The sequence below is a fragment of the Plectropomus leopardus genome, chromosome 18, assembly GCF_026936395.1.
Source record: "Plectropomus leopardus strain MGB_pleo_1.0 chromosome 18, ASM2693639v1, whole genome shotgun sequence".
NCBI classification, from domain to species: Eukaryota; Metazoa; Chordata; class Actinopteri; order Perciformes; family Serranidae; genus Plectropomus; species Plectropomus leopardus.
The window spans coordinates 17,418,962-17,446,831 of NC_142193.1; the positions used below are offsets into that span (position 1 = coordinate 17,418,962).

Consider the following 27,870-nt stretch of genomic DNA (forward strand, 5'->3'; position numbering starts at 1 on the left):
GACCAAAGGCTGCAGCATTTTATTCACGTCATCTTTATACTCCTCAAACCATCTGGTGAGTCCTATTGAACAGAAGCGTCTGATGTTTCTCCACTCTTTTATTCAGGTTTTTTCCATCACTTTGCCCCCATTCTGTATATTTTTTTATTGCCATCAAAAGACTAAAACCAACAATGAAATATTTTATGAAGGACTTAGACTTTGTTCTCTCGCAATCGTCTTGACATGATAAAATAGCTACCACTGTGATAAATTTTTAAAATGTAAAATACTGTCACAGTATTATAAATGCAGCATTCTGACATCTGACAAGCTTTCAAACTCATGAAGCTAATTCTTAAACTGGGTGTTTTAGGTCAAATTTTATCTTCTCACTAGTTTTCACCAATGCAGCCTGTTGCATTGTTTTAATGAAGGGCTGTTTTTGGTATAAATGCATGCTTAATCCACATGTGAAAATAGTCTAAATTCACCATTCATTCCTGATTGAGTAATGTGTATTAACAACTTTACAGCATCAGTCTGTTTTAGGAGGGACTTTTTTTCTTTTTCTTTTTTTAGACCCAAAACGGGTTCAAAACCTTGCTGGGCAGCAATCCATCCAAATGTTGCCTGTGTGAGATTTGGTTATCTAGAAACAAGAATACCACTTTTTTATTTCAAGTAATTCGGTCTTGTTTTAAGATCTTGACTTTTTATAGGAAACTTTTAAAGTGTACTGGCAGCCAAATTTGATTGTTTCAATCGAAATCATATCTAAAATGGTTTCTCTTAAATTCAATAAGTTATTTTTGCAGTGTAATGCCAGCCCAGTCCTATTTAAAATGGAATTCAATTATTTATGCCATGTCACCTTAATAAACCTTAGTATTTGAGTATGGCTATGAGAAATGAATAGTTTTACATTCAGTTCAGTCTTAAATAATAAGGTTTTAAAAAAAAGCATGTGTTTGGGAAGTTCTGAGATTATGACTGGATAAATGAGATTTGGATTATACCGCATGAGTTGTGTAAGAGTTTGTAAACTGATGTTTTCGATAGAGTTTTGCAGCTGTCAAAAGTTGTGCTCCTTCAGTAAATCATTATGTTCACCATTTTCCAGTGGAGGAATGCAAGAAAAGCTTCTTTTTTTTTTTTTTCACAAATTCAAGTTAACATGGCATGACTGATTTACAGCTGGCCTTTTTGTGGATAAACTATTCTTTTACTGGGTCTTTTTTCTGCATGTGACTCCTTGCAGTCAACCCACTTAGTGCCTATTTCCATGTCACTAACAGTTCCACTTAAGACTCTCATCCCTGCAACCGCACACTTTATTCAACACAAGAGATACTGAAGCTGACTGATCCTTCTGATAAAAGGAAGCCAAGTCTTTGGGTTTCTCCGTGGCAACCTCCAACTCTCTCACTTTTCTTCTCGCACACCGGTCAGCAAGACCATGTTTTTCATCCTCTCACATGTGATACTGTAAAGGAGGTATCATGTAATGAAAGTGTGATTGGAGCAATTGAGATGGAAATGGTACACCTGGCCTCTGCATAAGAGCATGGTAACTTAACTCCTCTGACTGGGTGAATAACCTTTACCCTCTGCAGTTATAAGCCTAAACTCAATTTTCAAATCTAATTATAATTAGCTTTTTATATTGCACTATGCTTGTTGTCAGCAACACCACTGCTTCCATTTGTGTAAACATCCTTATGTAAGTGCACAGAAGTGAACACACTTCTTGGCAAGTCGTGATACTTCAGGATGTGTGATGAATAGAAAGAAGAATCTCATTTTGATGGCTCTTTCTGAGTGCTTTTTTTGCTGTGAATGTTAACAACAGAGGTTAACAAAAGCTCACATTGAGCAGACTACTCTGCTCTGAGGGTGTCTGTAAAAGACCGATGACTTCATGCCAGGATGAGGAAACTCAATGCCATGTGGACTGCAGGCAGTGGCTCCAGTGTTGTGCAGAAGAGTGGTTTGTCAGCCAAACTAAAGACACTCTTTTTAGGAAAGAAGGCCTTTGATGAGGACTTGCATAATGTCGCTCAAAAGATCGGCATGCGAGTGGAAAAATAGGCAACATCCAGTTGAATTACTGTCCCAGCCCAATTCAATGTGGACTGTGATGCAGAAATGAATCACAACATCTCTGAACTGCAAATGGGCATTTTAGGACAGCGGTGAAAGTGAATGGTTGGGTTATTATGGCTTGTTTTGTACATAATAACAAATGAATGCTATAAATGCAAGACATTTGAAAAGCCACTTTATACTTCACCTCCACTCAATTCAGAAAAAAAATGTACTTTTTACTGCTCTCAAGTATCTGCTTACACATTAATATGTTACATACAAAACTTATGATGAGCATACAAAATATGAATTAACTACCCATAGAAAATAGTTAAAATGAGCTCAGCTGATCAGCAACAACAGTATAATGCTACATAGGCTAAACAATATTGCACCCGTAATATTAATCCAATAATAAACAATAATATAACAGTGGCAATTTGTTTGCATTATGAGAACTTTTTTTTTCTTTTACCTGTAGTGCTATTCATCAGTCTCGATTGTTTTGGTGTGAGTTGCTGAGTGTTGGAGATATCAGTGGTAGATATCTGCCTTCTCTCCAATATAAAGACCTGGCTTAGCAAGAGTAACAAAAAAAAAAAAATCAAACTAGTTAAAAAAGTGTTTGGCTTAATATCCGGACATTGCAGTCACTTTCATGGTAGATGTTAGACTTGCTTAACTAATACAAATTTGATGAGATGTGTAATTTTAGCAGTTGATGTTATAATTATGTATTACATCTTTTAACAGCTAAAAAGTGAATTCCCAGCTGTAAAGCATGTAGTGCAATGCCAGACGTTCTTGGTATGTTTCCCATCTTTAAACAGGTGCTTAAGAAACAGAGAGATGATACTGTGACTAGTTATCACACACTTTTGACTTTTAGCAGCTCCCATGATTTAAGTTGCTAGTGACGCACACCAGACCTCTGTTCTTTCCTTTCTGCTCAGCCTTTACTGGGATTTTTTTTCCAAGCAGGTCTGATCTAACAAACGAGTACAAGTGATTAAATTCATGCCTATTTTTTGCTCAGAGAAGTTTGGGAACTCTGTTTGCAATTTCCCCATGGGACCTACAGATGGACAGAGGAGTGCCAGACAAGACATGGTAAGTATGTGCACTCCGTTTTGGAATGATTTCCCTATTAATCCTATGCCAGATCTCACGACATCCTGACCTGCTTACGTCCTGGAGATGGAGATCGGGTGGCAGCATTTGCACACCACCTAACAGCTCATTAGAGTGCCACACAATGTTCCATACACTCATCCCGCTGATGACTGTGATGTGCCAATTCTAATAATTACGCATTGTGATTTTAAAATGGACAAGCTGTGGGGGAACTTGGGACATCACCTCTCGTAAACTCTCCATGACCCTGTACCCCCTGCCCCTTTCTGCCTTTTGCCAAGGAAAACGTTGCCCTCACCGTGCCCTTAGATGGCAGACCTACGAGCAGCAGATGACGTTGCATAAGTTTCTCTTCTACAGGCATGACACAGGGTGTCCTGTAGTGGAGAGTTATTACGGGGTCTCTTTTCTGAGAGCCTTTATGGAACCAGATCTTTGTAGGCCCGGGGCTGACACTGCACAACCTTATGCAACACGCTCTACTATAGATGGGCTCCTGTTGCACCGTGAGTCTGGGTCTGAGAGCAGCGGAGGGAGGGGCAGTGAGTGTTGACATGAACTTGGTCAGGCATGACAGGTTGAGAAGCCTTGAGGAGTCTAATTACAGTCGAAATTAGGGTGTGTGTGATCTTGGTACATCCATGCAAACATGCACATATTGTATAACCTAGACGGGAGGAAATGTTATGTCAGAACCCTTTTCAGAGCAAATTGTCCTTCAGTAGTCATCCTGTCACCTCTGCAAATGGGAAAAGGGTTGAATATTTAATGTGATAAGATTGGACCTACTTTGTCAAACATATACTGCAAATTTAGTTTGCCTAACTTGGCTTGACAATTATGATCAAATGTTTTGATTTTACTCTTGTCCTTGAAGAGTGCATCATGCTTTTTTATTTTAAGGTTTCTATGAGCCAGACTTTACACCCCCAAAAATATGTCACTGAGATAAGGTCATTGAGAATCTCGAGGTGGGACACCAAAACCAAAAGTGACTGAATTCCTGAAATCCCTTTCTGGCTTTTGGTTTTATTGTGCCACATCTTTTGATGTTTTATATATGTTTGGTGTTCTGGTGTTCCAAATAGGGTTTAGATGTTGAGCTTCAAAGTTTGGCAGTCAAAATTGCATAAGTGATACAAACCTTTTTGTTTTCTAAATAAAAAGTCCAAAAAGCATATAACTTTAAAAAAAAAAGAGATTGAAAAAAGAGATGTCAGATAGAACCTTGTAATTCTAAGTGGACCAAATATTTAATATGGAGGAGTACATTGATTGTCAGGAACAAAATATTTACTTGGAGAGAGCCTTGTAAAGTTTAGGGTAGACTTATGGGTACCCCTTTAAAAATGGTGCTGCCTCGCCAATATTTAGCCACACTAAGGAACATTATTCAGCCCCATGTCAACAAGCTATGCCAACATGGTTGACAACAATGAATACTGTGCATAGTCTAGAGTCAGGACACCACTACCTTTGCACCAGTTTAAAAAAGGTGCACCACAGCCTCTTGAAGACAGCCTCTTTCACCAGAGGGGGAGGGGTGCCACCAATCATTCATTCATCAGCTGTAACCACTTATCCTGTGAGGAGTTGCAGGAGGCAGACTACACCCTACACAGATCAACAGACTATCACAGGGCTGACATATGGCAACTATTCATACTCATATTTACTATTTTGGCCAGGTAACCTGACCTGCATGTCTTTGGACTCTGGGTAAGCCCACACTGACACAGGAAGAACATGCAAACTCCATACAAAGGGGCCCTGGCTGTTCCCAACCCTGAACTTTCTTGTTGTGAGGCGACAGTGCTAAACACTGCAGCACTGTGCCACTCCAGGAAGAGAAGTGAGTTTTGTTGGCAGTGGTGGAAAGCTGCTTATGAGTACATCTTTAAGTGCTTGCACCTCACTTTACAATTTCCAATTTATGCTACTTTACTGGTTACCTCTACTCCAGTATGTTTTGGAAGCAAGTACAGACCTTTCTTACAGCAGACGTTTTGACTTGTCATTGCAGGAAAAACACAAGTGTTGCTAATTTTGCTAACGATGGCTCTGTTTTAGTCGGGTGCTCCAGTGATCAAGCATGTAAGATACAAGGATTTGACAACATCAGTTACAGGTTACTTTGTAGATTTAGATTATTAATTAAAAACACAAATCAACCAATAAATTATGATACCCACCTGTATATTAAAAATATTTTAAAGAGTAGTCCACCCAAACTGCCAATCTACATCGTAATTACTTTTACTTTTGGTTCTAGGCCTATATATCCTTGCTAATACTTATGTAGCCTGCTTTTTTGGAATTTTACTTGTGACATTAAATTTACTACTTTTGTGCTACTTTAGTAAAGTAGTAGTATTTCTTCCACCACTGTTTTATGTAAATTGCAAAAAGTTTAGAAATTATTAATGCCACCATGTCGCTTAATTTTTGTTTTCTGTAATAGTTGAGATTCTCCAGTTTTGATATGGAATTTGGCCTAAACTGATTTTAAAAAAAAAAAGAAATGAGAGGAATATGATAAAGAAGGACATAGACATTTATCAGTCCCTTCAGTAGGCCTAATTTAATTGATTAGTTGATGGGGTAAGAGCCATAAATGTTCATTAACATAGGAAACAGGTTTGAATATAAGCATGCTTTAATACAATGCTGTGCCTAAAACGCTAATGCTAATGTGACTTAGAGTGTTCTTCTGCAATGTTGGATGTAAACTTCCTTCCTTCAATGAAAAGCCCTCAGGGCAGTGCTGTGCTCTCTGGATTCAAAGGATTGGGTGACAAAGCAGACGCTAGTCCATGAATAAATCTGTTGCAGAAAAGAAAATGTTTCAAAGGGACTCTCTCAGGATGAGGCAATTACATAATTACATTTTGGTGACATCTTTGGGAATAAAAAGTGGCTTGGGAATGTCTGCTGCTGTATTTTTTTTCAAGCCTCTCAGTCTTCTTAACCTAGTTATCAGCAAGGATTACAGTTATGATACAGCTCTCAGATTGCATTAATACAAGGTCAGGCATGGCATATCAAATATAAGGCTGGATTAGGCATTGAATGAAAGCAGTGAAGGGCATCTAGGATCATGAGTAGCACCTGCTTGAGAGAGATTCCTTAACCTTGGCAGCTTGAGAGGACAATGTGTGTCAAATTGATAGCCCCAAACTTAAAATGCCCTCTGTAAACAGAGTTCAGAGTAGTCTGAACTTACTGGAAATACAGCTCTCTAGTATTACACCCTTACAATCCAGTACAGCAGCTTAACTTTACTGGTTGAAACAAACCCGTAGTAGATGATAGTTCCTCCCTCTTGCTCTGAAGATGATACCTGAACAGATTTGATAGTTGAGCCCAGATTAAAACCATGTCGTAATTAAACCCCCAAAGCATTGGTGGCAAAGCATCCATCACAACGCACAAAGCCTGAGAGGCGATCCATCTGCCCCTGTGCTGTTTCCTAAGTGCAGACTGATGACGTGCATGTGTGTGTGTGTGTGTGTGTGAATAAGCAGACGTCACCATATAAAAGCAAATATTTGCAATCAGTGCTCTTCATAGAAAGCAGATGACAGCATATTTAATCAAACTGGTAAATATTTAAGATGTTTTGTGTACTCTTTCCTGATACAGATGCAGCTCAACACATTTTTCAGCTCTATTTATTGTACCAGTTTATTGCTCCAGTGAATTAACAGATTGACAAGATGTGTGTGTGGCAGCACTTAACATTTAAAACCCTCCTGCCTTTAGTTAGTGAAGTGATGAAGTGATGACTCCTTGTGGGAAATAAACATACTTAAGCAGTATGAAACACTAAGACACCATAAATATATATCTGCAATAGCCTTTAAAATTGCTGCTGTAGGATTACATTCAGATGACTGCATGCTAAACAAGGAGGATGTGTGTTGTTTACTGCATGATGCGGAAAAGTTGGACTATTTTAAAACCCTGGAAAGCCAAAGACGGTGAAATGTAATATCATTTCCATAGAAGAAGTGCAGTGGGTCGATGTCAACAAGTGGAACAGCTGCAGCATAAGGCATCCTCTCCTGTCAAACCACAGCTGAAGGCAGAGCCCGAACATCCAGTGTGGGCAAATATTGCATTTACACAGGACATGTCAATTAGTTTGTTTATTCTCACTGGAATTTGATTCACATCCATTTTATGCCTCAGTTTTCAGCTAAAATCTAAATCTAAACAAGGATTTGTTGTTGCTGTTTTTTTTCACCTCACATCTCCCATTTGCCTGATTACGTAAATGCGCTTCCGTGTTTCCATTGATGACCTCCAGCATTACTGACAAGCATGTATTGATCCACCAGTTTTGTTGTGGTTGGCAGCAGAGCAAATGAGCAGAGCGACTGCTCACACCACTCAGAGTACTACTCAGACTACTAAAATATTGTTGGACAACACTAATGAATGCGCAAGAGTTTTTGGAGCCTGCAGCAAGACATAGACAACTTTCTACATTTCAGCCCCACTAGCAGTGTGGCTTTTGGGACAGGAATGTCAGACTGTCTGTCAGTCCACCACTTTAGCTCAGACTGAAATATCTCAACAGCTAGTGGATTAATTGCCATGAAATGTGGTATAGACTTGTCATGATGACATTCAGTGACTTGGCATCTCAGACCAAATTTTCAATTTGTCTTCAACTTTAAGCCCAAATACTTTGCATTGTAACAAACTTGCCAAACTAAGGTGGTGGTCATGGCAGCCTATACAATGGTCAGCTAATGGTGCATTCCTTTTGCACTAGAAGTCAGAGTTTCCAGTTCCCAGTAGGAAAATCCATTGGGAACCCCCTGAAATCCAATTTTAGACCTCAAAATCCAATATGGCATGTCTAGTTAAAACAGTTTTACATGCTGTACTTTTCAGCTTCTGTGGAAATGTTGCCATTGTCTTTGTATCTGCAAAATACAGCGTATTGTGTTATTATAAACTGGTATTGCTAAAGATGACTAACATGGCTGGAACTGGTATCATTAACATCCTTCTATCTTTTTCCAACTTGTAGCTACTTGGACATGGTCAACCCAGGCGTGACGTCACTCCCAGTTCCAACTTCCAAGGTAAAGAGAAGGCCTGATAACACGCTAGCACTGACAGCTGTCTCAAATAGGGACAGCAAATGTTAGTTCGCACATTTTAGCATGCTAATATGCTAAGACCAACATGATGACCATTGTAAACAATATACCTGCTAAACATCAACATGCAAGCATTGTCAGCTGTCTCAGATTCTCAGATGTAGCCCAACTTTTTTTTAGGCTATCAACTGTTAGTATGCTAATATGCTAAAACATGGCAACTGTGGTAAACAGTATACCTGCTAAAAATTAAACTAGCCTTGTCTAAGCTGTAGGCCTACTTATTGTGTAGGACTAGCTAATGTTAGCATGGTAATATGCTAGAAAACTGAAATGATTAAAAACTTAAAACTGTAACAAAGGCATAGCATTATCATCAGCATGTCTCAGCTTAACTAATTTCTTATCTTATACTGTATACCAGAGAAGAAGTTGAGATATTTCAACCTCCACCTAGAAAAAGTACAATGGCGCGCCACTCAAAGTCGGAGTTTCTAGCTGCAGATGCATAGCTGCATCCATGTAGGCTACTGAGGCGCACACTTTAAGGGTAAGAAATGAACTAAAAGGCAACGTAAAGTATATTTGCATGCATTTAATTTAAAAAATACATCTACTATACCACATAGGCTAGTGAATGACATGTACATTTCCAAGTATAAAAATGTTGTAAAATAAAATGTATAACAGTGTCTGTTAACTTACGAATAGTTTTTAAGTTCGATGTTGTGCTCCTGGAATGCTTGGAAGTAAATTTCTCGTCGTAAAGTCGTAAAAACTGGGAATTTCTGACCTCACACTTTGAATGGAACACAGCATTAGTATCACTTGTTATGAGTCGCCAGAGGCAATCATATTTGGTGATCATGCATATTTATAACTTAAAGCCTTAATAACATTTAAAGGTGATTTAGGCTTGGCTATATAAAAAGAATCCCCCCTTGTACAGAACCGTTTTTTGTATTTGGCTGAAAACATGTTTTTTCTGCTGTAAAGTTGGGCATTTTATCATGGGGGTTTATGAGGATTGACTCGCTCTTGCCAGCCTACAAGTGGCCATTAGAGGGACTTCAGTTTTTGGCACTTCTGCATCGGCTTAATTTTTCATCTCCACAGCTTGCTTTTAACATTCGATTTACTCTAACTGGCCTGTTCAGTGGCCCTTTTTGTATGTGTTCAGCAACTGAGACACTATCTCAAGATGAGTTTCTTGATTTGTACAACAAATTAAAACATAATCACTCAGACTAAGGATAAAACCACTTTTGCAGTGGCCAAAACATACAGGTGCTCAAATTTATGGAAATGGGTTACAGCCACAGATTATACTGTAATGGATCTGCTCTTATTGCTTGCAGTTGGCTAACTTTATTTTCAATTGAAAGGATCCTTCTCCAGGACAGATTACATTAAATGTAAACAGTATTTCTTCCCCCTCTGCACACCTGTTACTGTTGACACTAGAGTGAAGTCATTAAATGAGTGTTTTTCTTTGTTGCCATCACATTGCTCCTGGTTTCTCATGGCAAGGAGTGAGGCTGGCAACAGAGGACAGGAGAAGCAGTGCCCCCCTAAGCCATGCTGTTTTCCTGAAGGAGAGCCCAGCTGGTCCAGTGGAAACATGCTTGTCCCCAGTGAGAGTGAGTGTAGAGAGATGCTTCTCATCAAGGCTGCCTCGCTGCAAGTCTGTGCCTGTTAATGCAAAACAACCGAGACTAAAAAAGCTTCAGACCGCAAGGGATTGGTTTTAAATATAAACCTCTTTTAGGATTCTTGAATACTATGAAGCCTGATCTGATCATGAAGCTTACATGTTGTTCCTGAGAGGATTGTGTCTTTTTATAAAGCCACTCTTGCAATACCTTTACATCAGACTGAAGCAAGAGATGCTGAAAAAGTCAAGTCAGATGGTCAATCACTTTGTTTTCAACCAAAGAAAGTTTCTCAAAGCTTTTATATATGGTCAGGTGAAATACAAACAGCACGAGGAAGAAGAAACACAAGAAAATGAAAAAGATGGTGTGTCAGACCAAAGAGTGTCGTAGTTACGGAAGCAGGTGTACAGTATGTTGAGGATTAAATTCCACGCTGGAAAAATGGAAAGTCTTTCTGTCCAGTTATATGATTTAAATGCAGGAACAAAGTCAACTAGTCAGTCTTGCTCCTTAGGTCTTACAAGAATCACTGGGGAGTGATTAGTGTCAGTAACCCCCCCAACCATTCATTTTCTTTTTTCTTTATTAGCGATGGAAAAGCAATCGTCCCCCATGAATGGGATGACGTATTGTTCCTGAGATAGACTTGGCAAAGCATTTGACTTTTGTACAGATTATTTCCAAGTCTGCCAATATCTAAATGACACAAATAATCCTGGCTTCTGGGAAAGGAATGATGTCATATGCTGTGTCTCCTTTTTTAAGTAATCTTTTAGGTTGGCAAAACAGTGTGGAGCATCATATGCACAGAGAGCACAGCATGGCGAGAGCATGTTTAACCCCTTAAAACCTGAGCAAAAACATTGAAAAAAGCTAATGAGCAGACTTAAGAAAAAATGACCCAGAAATTTGCAAGAAATTTGTTTTTAAAAAGTACTAAAAAAGCTAAATATAAACAGCTAAATATTAGCAGCAAAAAAAAGAGAAGTGGGAAAGTTTAAAAAACAGAAATTTAAAGAAAGGAAAAGACCTGAAAAACTGTTTAAAATTATAGGCATTCTGTAAAAAACATTTCAAAAATATAGTTATAATGTTTAGAAATATCTGAAAATTGTACCTTAGCTTTTTTAGAAATAATCTGTTTCATAATTAAATCGACCAATTTCTTGTCGTGTACGGCACATTTTTTGCCAAGTTGCATATTGCCTTTTTTGCATGCTTTTAAAGAAATCAGACAAATTTGTGGAGGTTTGAAAGGTTCAAATACTTGTAAAAGGAGACTGAATGAAAAGTGACGTTGATCCATGTTTCAAAGGCTTAAACTTGTGCAATTCCTCCTGTCTTAATATCAACAGCTTGAATTTTAATTGGCAGGTCCTCCTGCTGCTTGTCTGCTGCTGTTAGTGATGAAGGAAAGTCAAGAGATCAGAAAACATTGTTGATTACCTGAGCGCACAGGTGTAACAATGAGCCCTCTATCTGGCGCGAGGACGTCCTAAAGTGGTGTGCCGCTCTTCTCTTGTTACTTGTTCCTCTCAGTGTACATGGAAAACTTGCCCTGTTTTCAATGCTGTACTAGAGTAGAGATGGCTTCCATTACACTTGTGGTTCTTGTACATTGCATTAATTAGACAGCACTGGAGACCTGCTCCTTTCTTTGGCATCATGCCAGAAGGAAAGCGTGCATGCTTGCTGTTCCAGAAGTGCACAAACATGCGTCAGTGTTGTAAATTACACTTGTTTTACAATAGTTGCTATATGAGGCACTGATCTGTGTATTGCAGAGCCATCAGATTGCCTTTAAGCTGGTACGGCTGACTATAATAACACTGTGTTTGATTTTGATCATGGCTCATGGAGGAAAATTGCTCATCAATTCAACCTTTGCCCCCTCTTCCTCTGAGGAGTTTCTAATCAGAAGTCACATGTCATCTCCTGCTGTATTGTTTTCCTTGTGACAGACCTGCTTAAACCAAACATAAGCCACCTCTGTAATCTCAGGACAGGCAGGACAGGAGAGAAAATTGTGTTGTGACGTAAGGATTAATCTTCTTGTTGGGAGAAATTGCATTCTGAGCAGACTGAAGAAATCGCTTGTTATTTTTAGAATGGAGTAGCTGTTTGCTTATTAACAGTTAAAATGTAATTTAATAGATTATTTTTTAGGTGTTTTCTCAACACAAGAATATATGATAAATTTGTTTTCATTTCCATAAGCAAATGAAAACTCCCTGTGCTTGTCAGTTTCCCATTTTGGGTTATTTGGAAGGTCATATGCAGCACAGCATGAGATCACTGCATCACACCGGTAACATTATGGGCCCCTGCCTGTGCATTTGGGGTCTCAGGTAGCTCGACACCATGGGAAACTCAGCATCAGCATCCCGCAGACGGATGGCAGAAAGGCCACCGTTGCTGTAAACATCCACCCGTGAGGGCTAAGGTAGAGGAGATAATCTCACGTAGAAAAGGGAGAAGATGATATCGACCATCTGCTTCGTCTGGAGGGGATTTGATTGGCTTGCAGCAGCAGAGCAGCGCAGTAGGGATGATTAGGCCTCCCTGGTGTCCCATTCCTCCGGGTGCCCGGCTCAATGTCACCACTGATTGGATCCTCTAATCTTGTTCTGTGTGAATTAAATCTAAAGTGGGGAAGTGGATGATCACATTCACTTTGCCTTGTGCCCTGATTCTGTGTGTGTGTGTGTGTGTCTGGATGTAAGTCTTACTTCCACTTCCCATGATCAACAGTTACGATATGAGACAGCTATCCTGGCTCTTGACAGAGATCTGTATCTTTGACACAATTTCTATGTGACGTTAACAGGTGATCTGAATTGCAAATGCAGCACACAACCAGGTGCTCTCGGCAACAGCATACTGTATGTTAAACCTCCATCGGGAAATGAATAGTAAAAGATAGTAAAAACACAAAAGCAATGACTTTTTTAACAATTAAAAAATTAGAAAAATGAATGTGTCAAGGAAGCACGTGTGCATAAATTGATTGATGTGTTTGAAAAGGGAAGAAGTCTATCAATGTAAAGTTAACTTTAAACTTAGGTGGGTACAGACAATGCAAAATTAATATATATAAGAAAAGTGATGTTATTTCTATAAAACTTTGCATTCCAAAATATTGGTAAACTTGTGAAAGAAAAATAAGACTTCTGCCATGCTCGGAGCTCTTTGGTGCCTGGTCACCAGAAAAAAGGTTGGCATTGTGTGTTTCTGCATAAGTTTCATATCAATGTTTCTAAGGTGACGTCATTCTTTTTACATCACTGAGCTGACTTTGTCATCGGGAGGAGGAGGGGATGGTGGATGGCATGACACCAAGGCGAGACAGCTGCTAAGCTGCAGACCACTGTTGGAAACAAACAAACAAACAACAATACCGGTTGTTTTTTAGGCAAGGCAATTCCAGCGATGATTGTTTTTTCAGTGAGACATCTGCTTCATTTTTGGGTGTTGTATTTTTGAGACATTGGCGACATTTGAGTGGCAATTTTGCCACCAAAAGTGAGTTACACCTAGTCGAGGCAGCTGCCAAGCTGCAGACCAATGTTTAAGATTGTTTTTTAGTGACGCATAGCAACATTTTCGTGGACGATTGTGCTGCCAAAACTGGGTGTTTTTTTTTTAGTGAGACATCAGCAGCATTTCCAGCATTTTGATTTGGCCATCTTATCCTTACTGGCCTTACTGTAAACAGGGCAAAAAAAACCAACCAAAAAAAAAATAACGAAACTTGATCCAACACTTCCCAATGGAGAACTCAGTAGCATATTTCAGTAGTAGCTCTGCACCTGGTAAATGTCCACATCTTTGACACCATTCATCAGATATGTATCTTATATTATTTATGACTCATTTCAAGTAAAGAGAAAAAAAACAGTCACAGTTACAGCTAAAGGGAGTAGCAAAAATATATTATGGTGCATAAAGTCTGTGCATTTCCCTCTTGCTTACCAGTATGAACCCTAAAAATAAATCAACATGTCATACTATCATCATCACCATCTATCTTTAGACCCTGAACAAACAACAAAAATCTGATTCCAAGTTACTCTCTGTGTCTCCTCCAGAGGGATCCACAGTGGAGATGACGTCGCTGGTTGCCCAGATATCGTTATAGTAACCCCTGGCTGTGGGCCGTTCTTGGCTCTTTTAGGTGCAGAAGCTGCTTCGTCCTGAGGGGGCTGATGTGCTACACATTCAGTGAGGAGATGTCACCACCATTCACAAACTGGTTTACAACACTGAGTGAGCAGTTTGGTTCTTTGAACATGGAGTCAGCAGGAGAGAAGGCACAGAAACATGCTTGTGGTCGAAATTAATCCCCAGGGAGAGTTGGGGGTATGTGGGTAGGAAATTATCACATCAGTGGCCAAATTTTAAGGTGTGAATGTGTACAACTGTGTGAATGTGAAGCATGATATTCATTAAGATGACCATGCCTGAGTATATAACCTGTTAAAGATGGTAAACTAAAGAAAATATTCTTTGATTATGTCATTGTTGGTGTGTGGCTGTTTGGCAGACATCAACAATGCACTGTTGTGGACTTACAGTTGGTGGTCCTCAGTGTATTAAAATAGTGGCAGGCTGGCAAGACCAGTTTGGTAGTAACCTTTATCATTGAAGGGCTGGAAACAGTTCAGAGGTATCCGTCTCTCCTCAGCTGTCCTCATAAACAAGCCCCTCTAAAGTATGTCCTGTCCTTTAAATCCTACTTCCTTAAAATCCCGCACGTTTCTAATATTCATATTTTCTTACAATGTTACTTCCCAGGCTTCACTCACTAAATTTTGGCATTTTAAGGGAAAATTTGAAAGAGATCCTGGCAGGCAAAATAAAAATGGCAAAATAAAATAAATCTTGGAAAGAAATTGAAATGTTAAAGAGAAACATTTAAAGTCTCCCACCACTCATAACCGTATTTTTCTTATGTTTATGTTTGCTTGTCACCTAAAGCATGACAACCCCTGCAAAGTGACTTGTTTCGCTTTCGGGATTTGAAACATTCAGTCTGATAACATTTGGAAAGTCTGGAGGAGCTGCATGATTGAATCATTTTACCCTCTTTTACATTACTGGAGTTAGGTGAAGATAAAAACGCAGCATCCCAAAAGCGATGCTCCAATAGCACGGGCACACGGATTAAAAAGTTGTTAACTTATTAAAATTTCTTTTGTGTCATTAAAATCAATAAACTAGGTGGCTAAAAGCAGTCAAATTTAGATATCATCATGTAAGGACCTGGAGATCTACGTTAGGTGTCTGGATACTGTAATTTAAAATTTGAAAAATGATGGTTAAATGAATTTAAAAAACAAATAAATGCAGGCTCCCTCCGGGTCTCACACGTCATTAGCCTTTGTGTTTAGTTAAAGGATGGCAGGATTCGTGACTGTTAAAAGGGGTTAATGTGAAATATTAAAATAAATAATATATCAATAAATATAAGGTCTTTTTATTTATCCATGGGTCAACCTAACGCAAGCAGCGCAAGAGAAAGTGCAAAAAGCATTACGTGCTGCAAAGAGTGGTGGTGGGCAGGGTCAAAGACTGAGCCAGACTGAGAATTTTTTCAATAAGGGAGAGAATCTACATTTGCTTCCTGCCACTTTAAGAGGGGTACAAGTACACTTTAAAACCTGTCTGCATTGTGACTTTGTGAGAAGAGAGAGACAGAAAAAAGCCCCAGTTGCATTGTGTTAAATGTTTCCTGCAGGTGGATGTTCATTGCCAGCAGGGCCTTGTTATGATGGAGTCAGGCATCATAAATGGAAGTCAGGGAGGCTTTGTGTTAACTGTTGTGGCTCACCCGCTGATGCGCCTCCATTATAGGCAACAAAGTGTGACACCGCACAGAGCCAAGTCCTGTCAGTACAAGGCGCCGCTGGTCAAGAGCCAACAATGAGCATAAAGTAGGTATCGCTTTTGTTTCCTGGCTCTGGATGTATTTGTCAAGGTCAGAGGAGCCCGAGCCAAAAGGATAAAGGTCAGCAGCATGAATAGAGAAGTGTTCACTGACGGAGATACAGCAACGTGTTTGCAAGACTGTAACTGTGTGCTGTCCCAATGACAATGTGCAGAAAACATAATCTCAGACAAGGACGTAAACAAGTTTGCTTGACACATGAGAAGTAAAGTTTAAAAAAGTAACACACGGACAAACACACACGATTGCATAGAAGCTGGCATGTGCCAAATGCTTTTTTGCTGTTGCATGTGTGACCAGGCAAACCCACTGTGAATGAATATTGTCTTTCCGCAGGCACGACGAATGGAAAAAGCCTGAATCTTGTCCAACATATTGTACCTGCTGGATTCTCCTGTTCCTCCCCCGAGGATCATGAGACACTCAGCTGTCGAAAATAGAGCCAAAATGAGTGTCAGCAGGTGTGCGTGTGTGTGTGTGTGTCTGCGCGTGTCTGTTTGTTTGCATTTGTAAGGTTATTATAGTTCAAAAATCTGAAATGATTAAATGTAAAAATGAAGAAATACTGTAAGCAAGTAAAACAGAAATAGAGAGATATGTTAGACTGCTTATAAAGAAGCTAAAACAATCCGTTTTGAGAATAAAAATATCCTTTTTTTCCACTGTCAAAAGTTTATGACAGTATTAAAAGATAAGGAAAAAAAAACAAAAAATACAAAGTCAAAACTAGTAAACTTCACACTACACTCAAAAAGTTGGAATATTCATTCATTCATTCATAGTTTATTCACAGTCGTTAAAAAATAAAAATACAAACATGATATCAAGTAAAATTAAAAATGGGACAACCTGATATGCTAGACATTAAAAGATATACAGTTTTACAAGTATAAATTTCATATCCCATTATAATGATCACTGCAGAAGTTTCACTGTCACTATTCAGGAATCCCCATCACACACTCAAACGCACTGAAGGTCCAGGCAAGTGTGTCAGCTGTTGGGTGAATCTGTGATCTGATACTCCAGTCCTGTGTAAAGCTGTACAGTAAAACTTGATGCATACTTGGGTGTATTCTGATAGCTCAGACACACAAGTTAGACTTCAGTAGTTAATTTTTATGTGCTAAACTTTTGGGAAGATCGGACTAAGTGTCTGTTTAAGACTAAATGAAGTTTATTAGTAAGACTGTCTTTGTTTTCACTTTGTCAACTTATTAAGATAATTGTATTTTCTTGGTTTGGGGGTTTCAGCTGACTGTATTTGTCTTTTCCTGTGTTCCTGTGCTGCCTTTCCTTCATTTACACATCTACACACCTGTCCTGCATCAGCCTCATTAGTCCTTCCCTGCTCCTCAGTTTCACTTCATCCCCTCATCAGTCTAAGTCCTGTTTTTTTGTTCAGTCTTTGTTGGATCCTTGATTTGTAAGTGTAATATTCAGTTATTGTGTCTTTGAAATAATGAGTTCTCTTTTTGAGTTCCTGTTACCTGCCGTCTCCTGCATTTGGGGCCACCTGCACCGAATCTCATGGCATTATCATTCCAAGTTGCACTTTAAAAAGGTAGGTGAATATCAGTGTTTTGAGTCCTGTGCCACGAGTTCTTGTGTGCCTTCATTGACTGGCTGCATGAAACAGCAGGTCTCTGGCTGCACCGTCAGACCCATCAGAAGCCTTACGCAATTGCCATGACATCAGAATTATATAATTACCTAATTTAATCCCATTGCACTCTGGGAAGATGTGTTATGGTGATTTTTTCATGTAATGCCATTTGAGAGGCAAAAGTTCAGATGACAATGTTGAAAATCCACGATGATAATTTATTTAAAGATATATTCTGCAGGATTTTCCTGAAAAACAATGTATAGTCTCATACCAAGGTAATCCCGCTCAGTCATCTCTTATGAACCGCTAGGAGTGTGTAGCGATGTATTTTTCTGCAAAGACTCGACCTGTATTTTCTTATTTTGTCTTTATTTTCTGTGTTTCTGTGTTTGTGATGTTTCTGGGCGTATACACCCACAGCCCTCAGGAGAGGGCGGGGCTTTATAAAAAGCTAGAGACCAGGTGCCAGCAGGCATCCAAGAGAGACAGTATGTCGAGGCAAAACACAATACAAGATAAAATTTTTGATTGGCTTCTACATTCACTTTTGCTGGCATGCGTGTTTACAAACTGTAACCAATGATAACTGTTAAGTAACAAGGCACCACAGTAGCTAAAACCCCGTTTTGTCCCGATCAGATATATCTTGCAGCTTGCCTAAGGCAACGATGAAAGTGAGCTAATGTAGATGAACACTGACTGTACACTACCACTTGTTGTCGTCGGCACCAAATTGATGTCGGGTGCCTTTCCACACTCTGAGTTGGAGTTTTATCAGTTCAAGGTGTTCAGGGTGCTCCTGCAAAGCTAGGTGCATAGAACTTAAAAACAAAAGGCACTTAGCAATGCAAAAACAGTGATCAAAACACTTTTCTCTCATTAAAAACAATTCCAAAATGCTGTCACATGCTTCTAAAAGATGCTCTCTGTAATTTGGAGCGAGACATGGTTGGTTCCTTGGCTGGTCAATCATCATACGCTTTCTTTGTTCCTTTTGCAGCATCTTTATGTTTTTTTATGGGCATTCACCGAATTACATAGAGGCATATTTTACTTGTTTTTGTCCTAGCAGATAATAAACGACTATGGATGATAAGTGAGTTCTCGGGGCAGTAATGCTGAAATTGTAATGCTGTCACAGATGTGTTTATAGAATATTTTACAATGACTTCAAACACAGATCAGCCAATCAAGGACTAGAACTATCCATGAATAAACCTGCTTTAAAAGTTATCTGTGTGGCATGACAAGTTTAAGTGACCTGACTGTGGCAGATTGCAGTCTCTAGCAGGCGGTTAATTACGACCCGCCATGAAGAGAACATGTTGTATGAGTTTTGTCATAACCAAGGTCAAGCACATCCCTCAGATTTCCATTGGCTTCCATCCTCTGAGAAAAGTCAGCTGTCCGCAGGTTTGTCCCACTTCCAGACTTGCTAAGGCAATAAGTCATTTTGACTGAATGGTTACAACTTGTGAACGTCACTGCTACAACCGCTTTCCTTTACCGTCAAGATTATCACACGGCTTGCTCGGAAGTAGCAAAAAATGGAGAGGCTGAGTGTAACAGAGACGTCACATCTGTCAGATGGCTGGAAACAAAGTCTGTGCTGATAGGATCCAACTGCGTATGCTTCAGTTCAGTTATGAACTGAAGTTCTTTTCAGCTGCCTTTGATTTTACTTTTACGTGATATCTCATGACCTAGATGACAGAGAACCTCCACAGACACAGATATTGCACTCTTTTATCTGACACATATTGTTTTCTGACCTCAGCGGCACACTCAAGACATGAATTTGGGCCAAGCACATGCAGTTACAGCTATTTATAATGTTGCAGGCTGGATGTGCCCCACATAAGATTGAAATCAGATCATTTTTCTGATATAATACCCTTTTCTAAATACATTCAAGAAAGACTTTGTCCAGACTACCCCCACTTCCTCCTTAGTCATAAATATGCCTGTGATTTTAACATTCTCTAAAATTATGCGTATAAACTTTCTCTTAGTGACGGACACTGAGATAAACCGGGGCTGATAGTGAGCTTTTAGAAGGGGGGGACAAAAGTAAATATGCTTCATTTCCACTGGTCGTATCTTCATGTTTTATCAGTTTATGCTGAAGTCTGGAGAAAGTAATATGTCTGCTCACCTATATATTTTCCGTCCAAGTCAAAAAGTCAAGTGGGTTTTTTGCCCCGCTGACGAATTGTTTATATTTATATTCACACGTCTGATCTGAAGGTCAGGCTGATCAGCCCTTTAGTAATAAGCCTGTTCAGGGGAATTCGCCAGAGAGACGTCATCAGCATCATCGACAGGAGCTCTCTGGCACAGCACTGGATGTCAATTTCTTTCACACAGTGCACCCAGCATGAACTGGAGCCACCATCTCATTCAGTTAAATGTCATCTCAGAGGTTTCAGGAGTTTACGTGTGATGTTAAAATCCAGAGGACATTTTTTAAAGAAAGCTGGGACATAAATATTTTTGATTCTGTATTGTAACAAACCTCACTACAGGAAATCATCTGCTTTCACAACAAAGGTGATGATAGACTGACTTGGTGAGAATAAATTGAAATTTCTTTTCTAAACAGAAAAGGGACGGTCCCCATTTTCACTCCCAAGCTGTCACTTTGTGGCAGTTTCATTGGCTAATGTGGAAAAAGTCCCGAGGCAGCATTCACTTCCTATGTAGAACCAAATCAAATCGGCTCACTGCCTCCCTGTGGACGTGTCTGATCAATAGATCCCGCGACTACGTCTCATGCTGGCAGAATGCAGCTGTGGATGGAAACTAACTAAATTTGCTGACAAATGTGTCATACTGCAAACCTACGTTCACCTCTGACACAACCATATCGATCACATCTATTGCTTAACGGTCTTTTTTGCATATTTAGAGGAGCTGGAGGGGGATCTCATAACACTGGCTGCATCCGGGTGTGTTATGCAATCTGTGTGTTCATGTGGTATCGTAGAACACCTTTAACTTATCATTTGTATTGAAAATCTCTTAAAAAGACAGCAAATTTGGATTAATAAACAGATGTTCAGGGCAGGGTGATGCTTTACTTTTGTTCATTTGTTGCTTTAAGAAGTATTAATTCTGCAGTTCTGTTAATTCTACACATTAACACCATTCCTCAAGACGCTCTGTGGTGCAGAATACACTTATTTTCCACAGTTTACTCGAATAGATTGGGAGAAGCAATGAGGCGTTCTTTCCATTGCTGTCACCGAAAATGACTTCCAGCGGAGCCGACTGATATAGCATGGGGTCTCTATGGGCTTTCGCAGAACTGGAGTCAGTTTGGTGAATTATAGTAAATGATGGTGTGAGCTCTGACAGCTAGCTGCCTGGAATTTGGGCCGCAGCTCCAAATTAGAGGAGCACAGCTAAAACAGTCAAGCGGGGCCTCCAGATGTCACACATTTTGGGTCAAAATGCAAATCCTTGGAAAATTCTTGCACAGTAGAGGGATGCAGATGCATCACTTAGTTAATGTAGAAAATGGCTAATATCTGTTAACAAGTTAAAATATCACAGTGGCAGCTGAAACTCATTTGTTGTTTACAATCAAAACATCAACTTCAATGTATTTTCTACATTTTTATTGGAAAAAGGACAAACTCTTTTCAACAACTGCAATGTCAATTTACAGTATTTGCATTATAATTTACAAAAGATAAAAAAAAATCTGTACAGTCTGGTTTGTGCAGGATGGTAGGAAGACCCTGGTAGAAAAATAAAGACCTAAGACAGGAAAAGTTTAAATGTGTGAACAGAGAACATGTTTAATTTAAAGGTGCAGTGTGTAGACTTTAGTGGCATCTAAAGCAATGTGGTTGCAGAACTGAAACTTATCCCATGTGCCAAGTGTTTAGGAGAACTACGGTGCCAATGCAAAAGTGTGAAAACATGAATGGCTCTTTCTAGAGCCAGCATTTGATTTGTCCATTCTGGTCTACTAGAACAACATGGCAGACTCAGTGGAAGTGCTTTGTATGTAGATATGAACAGCTCATTCTAAGGTAATGAAAACCAGGCTGCTCTAATAAACTGTTCATATGTTATCTTACAAAAAGTAATGCACCCAAATTCTTACATTACCCACATAATAATGAGCCAGCAATTCGTGCATAATCCACGCATTTTGGAAAAAATTACGTGATCAATGCACTGATGGGACAAAACAAGTTAGCAGTCCAAAGCGGCCTGTAAGGAGTGTGAGGAGGCCAGGTGTTAAGGATAGTGTGGACTTTGAGTGAACTTTATGTTATTTTAAGGTATCTCCTCAACATGTTTCTTTTCCCTAAACCTAACCATAGGAACTTTAATTGCCTGAAGCTAACCTCCATACCAATTACACAACTTTAGGACGTAACAACATTCATGGGCCGCAAATTCGTAGGATATCATACAAACTGTTGTGTGTGAATTTTTGTTGGTTATCATACAAACTATTCTATGAAGATACGTTGTGAAAACATAGTTATTAATATTTTTTATATTATTTCTGCAAATAGATGCCCTTAAATCTGACACACTGGACTTTTAATGGTTTCCTTACCAGAGAAGTGGTACACTGTTCTGGCTTCCACTGATCCAAGCATGAATACATTACAATAGCAGTTCAAAAATTTTAAAACCTAATCTTGTGTAAGACTGAAGTCAAGTGTGCTAGATTGTAACTGTAATATATTCAGCAGACTTAATCTTTCGAAAGCAAGGGTCCATTAAGAAATAGCAAACTTCACCCACAATAGTATGTGTCCAAATCTGTGCGTCTGCTGCACCAAGAACACTGACGTTAATATAAAGCAGGCTAAAGTCAAAATCAACTAATTCAGTGTTTCAACAGCCAACCACTGTTAGATGAGGAAAAGTTTGGGGTTTTAAATCAACATCGACTAACAGTTAAGTTATGGTTGATGTCTCTTATATGTACACATTTGGCGTTGGGTTAGTCAACAGTTTCCACTGTCATTAGGGGTGAATTCTCTGGTGAGGAAAAAAAGTGCACTAAAGCTTTGGAAAACACACTGACATAATCATGCTTGTCTACATCTAGAAATAACATCATAGACTGCATCTTCAAAATGGATACTTTAAAAGACAAATAATACATTTTGGCTTCTTGACTTCCCACTAAACATACAATATGTAACTTAGCAGCACTTATCATCAACATTCATGACCTCGGCTCAGGGTTCCTGTCTAACCTCTGACCTGTATTGCACATCAGAACATAAAGACCTGCGAGGAGTGGCAGTATACTGCGCAGTCAGTCAACTCTTAATGCTTCCTCTTCCTGTGACATCTAATGCAGTGTGTGCTCAGAGTGTCTCCACCGAGACTGAGACTTTTTTTAAGGCACACCTTGCAAAAGATGCTATACTCAGACCACATAATGGGTTGAGGAGCATAGTGTATTTGAGCTCATAATCTGTGCGAGACATCTCTTTCCTGCATCACACCATGAGAGCAGCACAAAGACCACCACGCTGAACAGGACTGTATATATACTTTGCTAAGAGGCCAGCTCATTAACAAACAGTACCCTTTGTGTAGGTGATTGAAATGTTTTAGGAGCCTTTAAAACAAGATTCTTGAATTTCAAATTTTCTTAAAAAATATATATAAATTTGGGTTGGCATTTGAAAACAAATCTTAAAGTTTTAGGTTCATATCTTTTTTTATGCATATTTAATAATTTTAGAAAATCACAACCCTATGTGATGTTTAGGCCCCAAAAAGACCTATTATAACCACAATAAATTAAAAACTTTTTTCTTGCAAATATAGTCATTTTTCAGAACCCAATTGGCTTTTCCGCAACAATATATTAGGAAGGGCAGACTGCACATTGTAGAAGTGAAGGCATCTAACCCATTTCATCTCTCTGGCTTCATGCAACCACTTCATTTATCACCACTTTTACCATAAAAAATATAACATGTCTGGCTTCCCATGGTGCCTTGTGCGTGAGCTTCTGCATAGAGAATTTCATACTCATAGTCTTTTACAAACTGTCATGCATTATCAACAACAGCAATCAGGACCGAATCAAAGCTCTTTTTATCGTACCCTGTGGTACCCTTCTTTAGACCCTATCTTTCAGTCATATTTCTGATTCTGCTGTTAAAGGCCTTGATTCTAGAGGCAAAGAGTCCAGGTTGCACTCAGAGTCTGACACCACATCTGCGTTTGTGTCCTCGAGTGCACAGACCTCAGCACCCCTCATCTCCCTGTTTTCCTCCTCATCGAACTCCTCCTCCATCTCGACTTTTTCTAGCGCAACCTCGTTCTCGTAGCAAAAGGAGTTCCTCGAGCTGGAGGTGTCAGATTTTTTCTCCGCTAGTTCCCTGGCACTACAGTGGGGCGTGCTGGGTACCTCATACGTGTTATCAAAGCGAGAGTAGTCCACTTTGTAGTAGTTCTTTTCTTCAAAAAGCACAGGCTCAAAGCGGTAGCCCCAAAGGATTTCACTGGCCACATAGGAGCTCCGGCACTGAGTGGTCATGGCCGTGGCCTCCACCATGCCCTCCAGAATCACTACAATCTCAAACTCTGACGTCTCCAACTCCTGTTTGCTCATCTCGTAGAACGGGCTGTCCTCGTCAATTTCATGCACGATGGTGATTGGAGACACCAGGAAGATTCTGTCAATGCCACTATCAAAGCCTACATCAATGTCTACCTGATCGAGAGGGATGAACTCTCCCTCAGCGGTGGTGCGGGACTTGAGTAACTGGGCCCTGACGTGGGCCTCCACCAGATGACTCTTCCTCAGGTTCCCCACGCGCCACATCAGGCAGAGTTTACCGTCCCTCATGGCCACTGTGGCATAATGGCTGAACACCAGGGTCTCATTCCTCTTTTTGGGTTTGGCCATCTTGGCCATGACAGCACCAATGATGAAAGCATCGATGATGCAGCCCACGATGCTTTGGAAGACGACCATGAAGACGGCAACTGGGCATTCCTCTGTCACATAGCGATAACCATAGCCAATTGTGGTTTGGGTCTCCACTGAGAATAAGAAGGCAGCGGTAAAGCTGTCCACATTGGAAACACACATTTGAGTCTCATTCTCTAAGTCCCCGTACGACAGTGCCACTACCCAAAAGACAAAGCCAAAAAACAACCATGAGAGCAGGAAAGAAAGGCAGAATATAAGCAGCATCCAGCGCCAGCGGATGTCCACGCAGGTGGTGAAGATATCTGCCAGGTACCGCTGGCCTTTCTCACTCATATTGATAAACTGCACATTGCAGTGGCCATCCTTCCTGACGAAGCGGCTCTGATGTTGGTGCTCTGTGTGCACCTTGTTGACGTTGCCATTTCCATAGCCATTTGGGACGGCAATAGCGGCCAGCTTCATGCCGTCTTCCTCAGAGGACACAATGCTGTAACGGTGGCTTCGCACACTCCCCATTACTTCCACCTGGGAGGGCTGGGCCGAATCTGCTTTGGAAAACAGTCTAAGTTTTTGGTAGAAGCGTTGGAGAAACAGTTTTGAATGATCCAGGGGACAAACTCAGGCAGAAAATGTGGAGAACAGGACTGGATCCTGCAGGGAACAGGGGAGAGCAGGCCCGTGCTTCTGCAACCGTGCTGTGCACCTTTTGTGAGGGCAAGTCACTCCTATCTGACGGCTGCTTTGGACCTCATCAGTGAAGTGGGCTGTGGAAATTACACAGAGAGAGAAAAACAGTTTTAAAGTAATTGACAGGAACCAGGGCAAAGATCAGTGTATGTGGGTGTGTGGTTACCTGCTGTCTAAATAATTCAGTGTACACTCTAAGTTAGTGAAGCTATTCTTGCATACACAGACAATAATATACGGAGTATGCGGCACAGTCAGAAAGCACAGGGAATGCATTGTGCATTATCAGTAGTAGATTAAAAATATGATTCAAGCACTTAGATAGCTGACAAAGTGGGAAAGGATGTTTACACTGCTTAATGTAAGTATTAATTAGGCAGGTCAGTCCATGGGGAGCTGAGTCAGATTACAGATCAAGTTCATGTTAATCCATTGAGTCACTGGATCAAAGCAGCAGCTTTGTGCAGATGTGTCATATATGACAAAGCAATGCATACAGTTAAAATATGATGCATGCATTTAAAAACTTTCTTTATTTAGTTATTAAATTTAAGGCGATTTAATCTCAGTTACCAAATGCAGAGTTTCAGTAACATATGTCCACATGTATAGCCAAAACTAATTCACAACTACAGTTTGCACCACTACATGATGGAACAAGATTTAATGAACCTATCAGCATTTCAGAGAGGATGGGTGTCTTTCTCCGAAAGCGACAGTAACCTTGCATCGTATGCAACATAACAACAAGGACAGCTAAATTAGAAAAGCTATTGACTCAGTGTGTGTGGCCTGAGAGGTCCATTAAAATGTAACACCACAGGCTACAAAAGGCCATGGTCATCCAGACATGCTCTGCTAGTGCCAAAATAACTCCCCACCTCCACTTCATGAACTGTCTCATCTGAGGGTCACTATTGTGTCAAAGTAAAATATCCTGTCTTTTCAGTTAATATTCTGATATATTTTTTATTGTATTTCTATTTTAAAAGCAGCGCAGAAGTAAACAAATTAAACATTTGTTGGCTTTGGTTTAATTCACTATCTTACTTTGCGTGTTAAACTGCTCTTAAGTGACCAAAGCTCATGTGGGACAAGATGTGCAGGACGTGGTCTTAAAACCTCCTGCATCATCTTGACTAATGATTTCACTGCTTGGTCGACTAGAAATAGCAACCCTTAACGCACACAATTGGGAATATGCAGAGCCACTCATTGATAGCTAAAATGATGCAAAAAAAATAATGTTTAATGGATTTCAGTTATTTTGGTGTTATTTATCTTTATTTTGGGGGTTCCTGTTTCTTTGTATTGATTAAAATTGTCTGATGTTATTTGTTTAAACCCTGCATTGTTTTAAATATGGGTTCAAACCTGTAATGCACTTTATAATTTTGTTTAAAAACACTCCATAATTAAAGTTAATTATTATCATTTTCTTATTTTATATGATACTGGAAACCTTGTCATAGCTATTATTTTTTTCAAAAATTATAATTTTTTTTTAGCAAGGAAGACTTGACAAAGAAAACTCCATATTACACATACAATATACAGTTTTTCTCATGGGCATGCTGGCCAATTAGTCACCTTTTTGTTTCGGTTTACTATTCTGTTGTGGCACTGATACAAGGCAAACACCAGAGTACACAAAAGCATAGAGTGTACATAGTTTTGACTGCATGATTGGGGAGAAGTAACAATCAAAATATCCAACAAGAGAATATTTGTGTGTTACTTTTATCTAAAACAGCCTGCAGTAAACAGTGCATATATTTTAACCTCACCCAGTGTGAATCAATCCACTATCTTTTGTGCTGTTGATGCACTGACACTGATCATTGACACACACTGAGGTCACTCTCTCCTCCTCTCACTGCAACTGTACTCTTTGTGTCTGAGCTTTTATCAGCTCATCATATATCTAAACACAAATTACTACAGGTTGGTGACAGACCAAGGCTTCCAGAGGCTGCACAACCTGTGATTGTTTGTTTTGCATGTGTTCTCAATTAGAGCCAACAGCTGAGGCAGATGGAAACTGGTTACATAAAGCTGCTCTATTTCTTATTACACCAATCAATAAGTATGGCCAATCATCTAGCAGATAGCATCTAAGCTTTTGCAACATTTATAATTGCGTAATATAATCTTAAATAGGCTATGTTTTTGCTGAAACCACACATATCATATTTTTATTTTTTTCCTAACATGGTTAGTATAATATAAGAATTAGCTCATGCACAGATATCATAAACTATACAGTTTAATTCAAACTATAAAGACAGGAGGAATACATCATCCAGTCGACATCCTAAATTATAGCCCATAATAACATAGTTGTAATAATAATAAGCTAATAATAATAATAACAATAATTTTCCGGAATTGAAATTAATCTTATTACAGGACATCAGTTTTTGCAATGAGACCGTCAGAGTGTGTTTATATTTCCCGTTTCAAGTCACTTTCGTCATTACAGATAAATCCTTCCCGCTTATTCCACCTACCTGTTGGTCCTCGCGCTGCAAATCTGCCGTTTCCTTGTTGTAATAAGTCCCATATGCGCCACATACGCCCCCTGCGTCCCTTTTATTTTCGCTGCTCTTTTACTATGCTCACTCAGCTTCCCGTCTGGGGCTGCAAATTGTGCCATAGCCCTCTCCAGCAATACTGAAGATGATGTTTGTCGTTGCAAAGACAGACTTTAAAAACACGTGTGCCTA

At 39.6% G+C, this 27,870-nt stretch overlaps 1 protein-coding gene and 1 long non-coding RNA gene across 2 annotated transcripts; one reads left to right on the plus strand and one right to left on the minus strand.

Annotated features, from left to right (window-relative positions):
• The first annotated feature begins 4,762 nt into the window (after positions 1 to 4,762).
• On the plus strand, positions 4,763 to 15,374 carry LOC148186474 (uncharacterized). The gene is made up of 3 exons (XR_015774823.1): positions 4,763 to 5,053; positions 8,243 to 8,297; positions 14,059 to 15,374. It is a non-coding gene; the product is annotated as an uncharacterized LOC148186474 (long non-coding RNA).
• Positions 15,375 to 21,137: 5,763 nt separating this feature from the next.
• Positions 21,138 to 27,807, minus strand: LOC121956622 (inward rectifier potassium channel 2-like). Its single transcript, XM_088069221.1, has 2 exons — positions 27,655 to 27,807; positions 21,138 to 25,221 (listed from the first exon to the last, which is right to left on the minus strand). Exon 2 carries the CDS (start codon positions 24,971 to 24,973, stop codon positions 23,657 to 23,659), a length of 1,317 nt encoding a protein of 438 aa, XP_087925347.1. The 5' UTR covers positions 24,974 to 25,221; positions 27,655 to 27,807; the 3' UTR covers positions 21,138 to 23,656.
• Positions 27,808 to 27,870: the final 63 nt, after the last annotated feature.

What these genes read in the sequence shown, in the direction of transcription:
- LOC121956622 (XM_088069221.1), bottom strand. Translation starts at nt 24,973, where the DNA reads ATGGGGAGTGTGCGAAGCCACCGTTACAGCATTGTGTCCTCTGAGGAA.